Genomic DNA, 9,572 nt, shown 5'->3' on the forward strand with positions numbered 1-9,572 from the left:
CGGGACCCCCCCACTTGGAGAATATCCCCCCCCGAACCCCCCCCCCCCCATATCTCCATCCCCATCCCGGTAAAGGGCGGCTCCCCCCCCCCCCCCCTCCCGGTACCGGCGGCAGGGTCCCGGTGGCAGCGATGGGGATGGAGGCTCCGGGAGGGGGTGATGGAGGGGGGGGGGCACCGGTATCCGCCCCCCCACGACCCCCCCCTCACACCCCCGACCCCCCCCTCACACCCCCGACCCCCCCTTCACACCCCCGACCCCCCCCTCACACCCCCACCCCCTCCCTCCGGTCCCCCCCCCTCCCTCCCGTGTCCCCCCCCCACCCTCCGGTCCCACCCCCCCCGTCTCCGGTCCCCCCCCCCCCTCCCCAAACGGTTCCCGGCGCCCCCCCCGCCGGTACCGGGACCCCCCCCCCCACCGGGGAGCATTGGGGACCGTGCCCCCCCCCCCACCCCCCGACACTGCAGGGATTTATTTTTTTTTTTGGGGGGGGGGGGGACACAATGGGGGAGGTGGGGACCTGGTGGCTGGGGGGGAGGGGATTTGGGGGGGCTGCGATGCGATGGGGGGGGGCGTGGGGGGGTTGGGGACAGGAGGGTGGGGACCCCAGGTTGGGGACCACCTCCCCACCCACCTTATGGGGACGTGGGGGGGGGTCTGGGGGGGGTCTGGGGGCTTTTGGGGTGCGAGGTTGGGGACGGTGACAATGGGGACCCCCTCCCCATCCCCATTATGGGGACATGGGGGGGCTCTGGGGGGGTCTGGGGGCTTTTGGGGCGCAAGGCTGGGGACAGGGACATGGGGACCCCAGGTTGGGGACCATGGGGACCACCTCCCCATCCCCATTTTGGGGACATGGGGGGGGTCTGGGGGCTTTTGGGGTGCAAGATTGGGGATAGGACCGTGGTGACCACCTCCCCATCCCCTTTTTGGGGGCATGGGGGGGGTCTGGGGGGGGTCTGGGGGCTTTTGGGGTGCAAGGTTGGGGACAGGATCATGGGGACCCCCTCCCCATCCCCATTTTTGGGACATGGGGGGGGTCTGGGGGCTTTTGGGGTGCAAGGTTGGGCAGAGTGACAATGGGGACCACCTCCCCATCCCCATTATGGGGCCATGGGGTGGGGTCTGGGGGCTTTTGGGGTGCAAGGTTGGGGATAGGACCGTGGGGACCACCTCCCCATCCCCATTATGGGGATATGGGGTGGGTCTGGGGGGGTCTGGGGGCTTTTGGGGTGTGAGGTTGGGGACAGGAACATGGGGACCCCAGGTTGGGGACCATGGGGACCCCCTCCCCATCCCCATTTTGGGGCCATGGGGTGGGTAATGGGGGCAGTCTGGCGGCTTTTGGAGCTCAAATTTGGGGACAGGGCTGCGGAGACCACCTCCCCATCCCCATTTTTTTTTTGGGGGGGGGGCTTTTGGGGGGGTCTTTTGTCCCCCAAATTTGATGCCAGCCCCCATTCGAGGGGCGCGCACCCGGTGCGCCCACCCAACCCCTCTCCGGCGTCCGGCGTTCGGGGCTGCGATTTGGGGAGGCGGGCGCAATCTGACCGGGATGAGGGGTGCTGAGGGGGGGTCCCACGCCCCCCCCACGCCCCCCCCACGCCCTGACACCCCCCTCGCCGCCAGCCTGGGGGAGGAATTTTACCGGGAGGCCATCGAGCACTGCCGCAGCTACAATGCCCGGCTGTGCGCCGAGCGCAGCATGCGCCTGCCCTTCCTGGACTCGCAGACCGGCGTGGCGCAGAACAACTGCTACATCTGGATGGAGAAGACCCACCGGGGGCCCGGTGAGACCCCCCCCCCCCCGGGGTGGTCCTTGTCACCCCCTCCCTCCCCTCCCCCTGCCCTTTGTCACCTCCCCGCCCCGTGTCGCCTCTAGGGACACCCCCGTCTCCAAGCCGGGCAGGGGTCCCGTGCGCCCTGGGGTGGCACGGGGTGATCGTGGGCACCAAGGTGGGCACCCCAAGGTGTCCCCAGGTACCCCACGGTGTCCCCAGGTACCCCATGGCCAACCCTACAGGTGTCCCAACGCGTCCGCAGGCACCCCATGGTGTCCCCAAGCACCCTATGGCCACCCCAACAGGTGTCCCACCATGTCCCCAGGCACCCCAAGGTGTCCCCAAGCACCCCATGGCCGCCACCATGGGCACCCCACGGTGTCCCCAGGCACCCCATGGTGTCCCCAAGCACCCCATGGCCACCCCAACAGGTGTTCCACCACATTCCCAGGCACCCCAAGGTGTCCCCAGGTACCCCACAGTGTCCCCAAGCACTCCATGGCCACCCCAACAGGTGTCCCACCATGTCCCCAGGCACCCCACCATGTCCCTATGTACCCCATGGCCACCCCATGGTGTCCCCAGGTACCCCATGGCCACCCCTACAGGTGTCCCAACACGTCCCCAGGCACCCCAAGGTGTCCCCAGGTACCCCACGGTGTCCCCAAGCACCCTATGGCCACCACAACAGGTGTCCCAATGCATCCCTAGGCATCCCACCATGTCTCCAGACACCCCTACAGTGTCCCCAGACACCCCACCGTGTCCCCAAGCACCCCAGGGATGCTCCATGAGGCTGGGTTTAGGGTTGCGGGGCTGCCTTTGGGGTTGGGGCTGGTGTCGGGGCTGGGGGCAGGGTCCAGGTTTAGGGGCAAGGTCCGGGTTTGGGGTTGTGGGCCAGGTTTGGGGTCAGGGTATTGGATTTAGGGTCAAGACTTTGGGTTTAGGGGTCAAGATTTTGCATTTAGGGTCAGGGTCATGGGTTTAGGGGTCAAGACTTTGGGCTTGGGGTCAAGACTTTGGGTTTAGGAGTCAAGACTTTGAGTTTGGGGGTCAAGACTTTGGGTTTAAGGGTCAAGACGTTGGGCTTGGGGTCGAGACTTTGGGTTTAGGGGTCAAGACTTTGGGTTTAGGGTCAAGACTTTGGGTTTAAGGGTCAAGATTTTGGGTTTAAGGGTCAAGACTTTGGGCTTGGGGTCAAGACTTTGGGTTTAGGGTCAGGGTATTGGGTTTAGAGGTCAAGACTTTGGGTTTAGAGGTCAAGACTTCAGGTTTAGGGTCACAACTTTGGGTTTAGGGGTCAAGACTTTGGGCTTGGGGTCAAGACTTTGGGTTTGGGGTCAAGACTTCGGGTTTAGGGTCAAGACTTTGGGTTTAGGGGTCAAGACGTTGGGCTTGGGGTCAAGACTTTGGGTTTGGGGTCAAGACTTCGGGTTTAGGGTCAAGACTTTGGGCTTGGGGTCAAGCCTCTTGGACGGGCTCAAGGCCTCCATTTGCCTCCCATCCCTTGGGGCTCAACGGGGGTGGGCAGTGGGGTTCCGGGACAACATTAGGGTGGGGGTCTGGGTCTTGGGGGGGGGTCTGGGCCCGGTGGGGGCTGTGGCGAGCGCGGGGCTCCCCCAGGCCTGGCCCCGGGGCAGATCTACACCTACCCCGCGCGCTGCTGGCGCAAGAAACGGCGGCTCAACATCCTGGAGGACCCCCGGCTGCGACCCTGTGAGTTTAGGATTTGGGGTTTGGGGGGGGGGGGTCCCGGGGAGGGTCTCGTCCCCCTTTTTTCCCATCCCCGTGTCCCCCCCCCTCCCCAGACTGCGAGGCGCCCCTGAAGAAGGAGGGGGGGCTCCCCGAGGGGCCGGTGCTGGAGGCGCTGCTCTGCGCCGAGCCCGGCGACAAGAAGACGGAGCTGAAGGAGGAGGAGGCGGCGCTCGACTGCCAGGTCCGTCTGTCCGTCTGTCCGTCTGTCCGTCTGTCTGTCTGTCTGTCTGTCTGTCCATCCGTCCGTCTGTCCATCCGTCCCCTGTGCCCGCTTCCCCAGCCCTCCGTCTGTCCGTCCGTCCATCCATCCGTCCCCTCCGTCCCTCTGCCTGCCCATCCGCTTGGCCTCCTCCTGTCCGTCTGTCTGTCCGTCCGTCTTGTCCGTCCGTCCGTCTGTCCGTCCGGGCTACCCCAGCCATCCCCTTTGTCCGGCCGTCCGTCTGTCCGCCCGTCCTTTCCTCCGCTCCGTCCGTCCGTCCGTCCGTCCCCACGCCCGTCCGTGCGTCCCCGCGTCCGTGTGTCCGCCCGTCCCTGCGTCCGCCTGTCCGTCCGTGCGTCCGTCCGTCCCCGTGTCTGTCCCCGTGTCCCCGTGTCCGTCCGTCCGTCCCCGTGTCCATCCGTGTGTCCCCGTGTCCGTCTGTCTGTCCCCAAGTCCCTGTGTCTGTCCGTCCGTCCCCGTGTCCCCGTGTCCATCCCCGTGTCCCCGTGTCCATCTGTCCGTCCGTCCGTCCGTGTGTCTCCATGTCCGTGTGTCCATCCCTATGTCCCCATGTCCATCTGTCCGTCCCCGTGTCCCCGTGCCCGTCCGTCCGTGTGTCCCCATGTCCCTGTGTTTGTCTGTGTGTCCCCGTGTCCATCTGTCCGTCCCCATGTCCGTCTGTCCGTCCCCGTGTCCCCGTGTCCGTCTGTCCCCATGTCCCCATGTCCGTCCGTCCGTCCCCATGTCCCCGTGTCCGTCTGTCCGTCCCCGTGTCCCCGTGTCCGTCTGTCCCCATGTCCCCATGTCCGTCCGTCTGTCCCCATGTCCCCGTGTCCGTCCCCGTGTCCCCGTGTCCGTCCGTCTGTCTGTCCCCATGTCCGTCTGTCTGTCCCCATGTCCCCGTGTCCGTCTGTCCGTCCCCGTGTCCCCGTGTCCGTCCGTCCGTCCGTGACCCGGCTCCTTGCAGAAGCCGCCCCCCGGGGACTTCCCGCACGAGCTGGAGGGGGACGAGCTGGAGGACGACACCCCCAGGAGGAAAAACAAGGCCAAGGGCAAGGTGGGGGCACGGGGGGGGGCACGGGGACGGGGGGACCCCATAGGGACAAGGGGACCCCATAGGGATGGGGGGGGGCTTATAGGGACGGGGGGGGCTCATAGGAATAAGGGTGGGGGGGGCATAAGGACAAGGGGGGGGGGCAACAGGTACAGTGGGACCCCATAGGGACAAGGGGGGGGGCTCATAGGGGACATTGGGGGGGGCAATAGGGACAAGGGGGGGCCCCATAGGGTTGGGGGGAGACCCTATAGGTATAATGGGACCCCATAGGGACGGGGGGGGGCCCTATAGGGACAAGGTGACCCCATAGGGACAAGAGGGGGGGGGCATAGGGACAAAGGGGGGGCCCTGTAGGGTCAAGGGGGGGCCCTATAAGGACAAGGGGACCCCATGGGGACAAGGGGGGGGCCCTATAGGGGCAAGGGGGGGGCTCTACAGGGGCAAGGGGACCCCATGGGGACAAGGGGGGGGCCCTATAGGGACAATGGGACCCCATAGGGACACGAGGAGACCCCATAGGGTCAAGGGGGGGCCCTATAGGGATAAGGTGACCCCATGGGGACAAGGGGGGGGGCATAGGGACAAAGGGGGGGCCCTATAGAGTCAAGGGGGGGGCCCTATAAGGACAAGGGGGGGGGGTCTCTAAGGACAAGGCGACCCCATAGGGACATAGGGGGAGCCTTATAGGAACAAAGAGGGGACCCTATAGCGACAAGACGACCCCATGGGGGGAGGGGGGGGGGTCTCACCCCTTTTTTTGTGCCCCCCCCCCAAAAAAAAAAAGGCTTACGGCATCGGGGCCATGCGCAAGCGGCAGGACGCGGCCACGCTGGAGGACCGGGACAAGCCTTACGTGTGTGACAGTGAGTGGGGGGGCTTAAAAAAAAAAAAAAGGGGGTGGGGGGCACCCTCAGGACCCCCCCCATAATTTTTTGTGGCCCCCCCAGTCTGCGGGAAGCGCTATAAGAACCGCCCGGGGCTGAGCTACCACTACACCCACACCCACCTGGCCGAGGAGGAGGGGGAGGACGGCGCCGAGCGGCCCCCCCTGCCCTTCCACCGCAAGAACAACCACAAGCGTGAGCGCCGGGGGGGGCACAGAGAGCTGGGGGGGGGGATGAGTGAATATTGGGGGGTCCTGAGCCCGTCTCGGGGGGGTTTGAGCCAGCCCAGGGGGGCTTTGACCCGTTTCTGGGGGGCCTGGGGGGGCTCTGACTCTGTCCTGGGGGGTCCTGGAGGGCTCTGGGGGGTCCTGACCCTGTCCTGGGGGGTCTTGGGGGGGTCCTGAGCCAGCCCAGGGGGTCCTGGGGGGGTCCTGGGGGGGTCCTGACCCCATCCTGGGGGGTTCTGAGCCAGCCCAGGGGGGCTTTGACCCGTTTCTGGGGGGCCTGGGGGGGCTCTGACTCTGTCCTGGGGGGTCCTGGGGGGCTCTGGGGGGGTCCTGACCCTGTCCTGGGGGGTCTTGGGGGGGTCCTGAGCCAGCCCAGGGGGTCCTGGGGGGGTCCTGGGGGGGTCCTGACCCCATCCTGGGGGGTTCTGAGCCAGCCCAGGGGGGCTTTGACCCGTTTCTGGGGGGCCTGGGGGGGCTCTGACTCTGTCCTGGGGGGTCCTGGGGGGCTCTGGGGGGGTCCTGACCCTGTCCTGGGGGGTCTTGGGGGGGTCCTGAGCCAGTCCAGAGGGTCCTGGGGGTCCTGGGGAGGTTCTGAGCCAGCCCAGGGGGGCTTTGACCCATTTTTGGGGGGCCTGGGGGGGCTCTGGGGGGGCTCTGGGGGGCCCTGATCCATCCTGGGGGGTCTTGGGGGGGTCCTGAGCCAGCCCAGGGGGTCCTGGGGGAGTCCTGGGGGGGTCCTGGGGGGGTCCTGACCCAGCCCAGGGGGTCCTGGGGGGGTCCTGGGGGGGTCCTGACCCCATCCTGGGGGGTTCTGAGCCAGCCCAGGGGGGATTTGACCCGTTTCTGGGGGGCCTGGGGGGGTCCTGGTCCCATCCTGGGGGGTCCTGGGGGGGTTCTGAATGAGCCCAGGGGGTCCTGGTCCCATTCTGGGGGGGGTCCTGACCCTGTCCTGGGGGTCCTGACCCCATTCTGGGGGGTCTTGGGGGGTCCTGAGCCAGCCCAGGGGGGCTTTGACCCATTTCTGGGGGTCCTGGGGGGGTCTGGGAGGGCTCTGGGGGGGGCCCTGACCCTGTCCTGGGGGGTCCTGACCCAGCCCAGGGGGTCCTGGGGGGGTCCTGGCCCCACCCTGGGGGGGCCTCCCAGGAATTTTAGGGGCGGGGGGGGCTCAATTTTAAGGGGGGGGGCTCAATTTTGGGGGGAGGGGCTCGATTTTAAGGGGGGGGGGCTCAACACCCGGCTCCCCCCCCCATCTCCCCATCACCGTCTGGTTTTCCATGGAGGGGGGGCTCAATATCAAGGCGGGGGGGGCTCAATTTTAAGATGGGGGGGGGAGACACGAGGTTGGGGGGGGGGGGGGGGCTCGTTCCCAGCCCCCCCCCCCCCATCTCCCCATCACCAGCCGGTTTCCATGGCAACCGGTGCGAGAGGCACACAAAGAGCTGGGTGCGCCGGGGGGGGGGGCGGGGGGGGCGTCCCCACCCCCACCCAGACAATATTTTGGGGGGGGGGGACACCGGGGAGGGGGGGGAGGATTAATTAATTTTAATTATTTTTTTTTCTCCCCCCCCCCAGAGTTTTACAAAGAATTGAATTGGGTCCCCGAAAATCAGCGCCGGCACACAGGTACCCCCCCCACCCCCCCCGGTTAATTATTTATTGGGGGGGGTTAATTAATTAGGGGGGGGTCTCCTTAAGGATGGGGGGGTCGTTATGTGGGGGGGGGGATTGGTATTGGGGGGTGTGGGGGGGGTTAATCAGGGGGTGTTAGCAATGGGGGGAGCTAATTAGTGATGGGGGGGGTAATTAGCGATTGGGGGGGGTTATTAGTGATTGGGGGGGGGTTGTTAGCCAAAGGGGGGGGTAATTAGCAAATGGGGGGGCATTAATTATTGGGGATCATTAGTTAATAGGGGTTATTAGTGCTGGGGGGGGCTCGTTAGCAGGAGGGATTTTTGGGGGGGTCATTAGCAAGGGGGGGGTCATTAAATAGGAGGCTCATTAAGTAGGGGGCTCGTAATAAAAGGGGGGGGGCTCCTGAGCAAGGGGGGTGGGTCCTTAGAAAGGGGAGGGGCTCATTAGAAAAGGGGGAGGGGTAATTAGCAAGGGGGGGTCATTAGAAAAGGGGGGAGCTAATTATCAAGGGGGGGGCTCATTATAAATTGGGGGGCTCATTATAAATGAGGAGGGGCTCATTATAAATGGGGGGGGTCTAATTATAAGATAGGGGGGCTCATTATAAAATGGGGGGGTCATTAAATGGGGGGGCTCATTATAAAACAGGGGGTCTAATTATAAAATAGGGGTCTCATTATAAATGGGGGGTCATTAAATAGGGGGGGGGCTCATTATAAAATAGGGGGGTCATTATAAAATAGGGGGGCTTATTATTAAAACGGGGGGGGGGCTTATTATTAAAATGGGGGGGGACACATTAAATAGGGAGGCTCATTAACCAGGCAGCTCATTAGCAGGGCATGCAGGGTGATTACTGGGGGGGTCATTAATTTTTTTTTTTTTTCGGGGGGGGGGGGGTGTCTCAGTGCCCCCCCCCCCCCAGCGCTGACCCCGGCCTCTCTCTGCTGCCTTCCAGCCCGGAAAGCGCCGGACGGCTCGGTGATACCGACCGGGTATTGTGATTTCTGTCTAGGCGGCGCCAAGAAAACCGGCTGCCCCGAGGACCTCATCTCCTGCGCCGACTGCGGACGCTCCGGTGAGGCCCCCTTGCACGCCCGCCCCCTTGCACACTCGCCCCTTGCACACTCGCCCCTTGCACGCCCGCCCTTTGCACGCCCGCCTCCTCCACGCCACTCCTTTCACACCCCCGTTCCACTCCCTCCTTGCATCCCCTCCTTCCACACCCCCCTTGCACACCCGCCTCTTGCACACTCACCCCTTGCACACCTTCCTTGCACACTCGCCCCTTGCATGCTCGCCTCTTGCACACCCCAATTCCACTCCCTCCTTGCATCCCCTCCTTGCACACCTGCCCCTTGCACACCCACCCTTTGTACACTCACCCCTTGCAACACCCACCTCTTGCACACCCCTTCTTCCACTCCCTCCTTCCACTCACCCCTTGCACACTCGCCCCTTGCACGCTCGCCTCTTGCACACCCCAATTCCACTCCCTCCTTGCATCCCCTCCTTCCACACCCCCCTTGCACACTCACCCCTTGCACGCCCACCCCTTGCATGCCTGCCCTTTGCACACTCACCCTTTGCACACCCACCTCTTGCACACCCCTTCTTCCACTCCCTCCTTCCACACACCCCTTGCACACTCAACCCTTGCACGCCCCCCTTCCCCTCCCTCCTTGCATCCCCTCCTTCCACACCCCCTTTGCACACTCACCCCTTACACACTCACCCTTTGCACGCTCGCCTCTTGCACACCCCTCCTTCCACCCCCTCCTTGCATCCCCTCCTTGCGCACCCTCCTTGCACACCCACCTCCCTTGCACACCCTCTTTGCACACCTCCCCTCACTCACAGTTTAGCCCCGTGCAACACTCACATGCCCCCCCGTGCTTGCACACGCCTGTGTGTGGGCTTTCCGGCATGCTTGTGCAGGTGCTTGTGCACACGTACACGTCCTGAATGCTTGCACAAGAGCTGTGCACAATTCTGCAGCTTTCTCCGTGATCAGCGTGAGTGTGCACGTGTGTGCAC

At 64.9% G+C, this 9,572-nt stretch overlaps 1 protein-coding gene across 1 annotated transcript; it reads left to right on the forward strand.

The window, feature by feature from the left end:
* Positions 1-1,295: 1,295 nt before the first annotated feature.
* Positions 1,296-8,613, forward strand: LOC311429605 (zinc finger protein neuro-d4-like; the record flags this gene model as incomplete). Its single annotated transcript, XM_084540701.1, has 8 exons — positions 1,296-1,790; positions 3,405-3,497; positions 3,590-3,717; positions 4,703-4,792; positions 5,577-5,655; positions 5,740-5,871; positions 7,476-7,526; positions 8,494-8,613. Coding segments are annotated over exons 1-8 (1,036 nt in total), but the record flags the coding sequence as incomplete, so codon positions are not given.
* Positions 8,614-9,572: the final 959 nt, after the last annotated feature.

The sequence above is a fragment of the Aythya ferina genome, assembly GCF_964211825.1.
Source record: "Aythya ferina genome assembly, contig: HAP1_SCAFFOLD_1423, whole genome shotgun sequence".
NCBI classification, from domain to species: domain Eukaryota; kingdom Metazoa; phylum Chordata; class Aves; order Anseriformes; family Anatidae; genus Aythya; species Aythya ferina.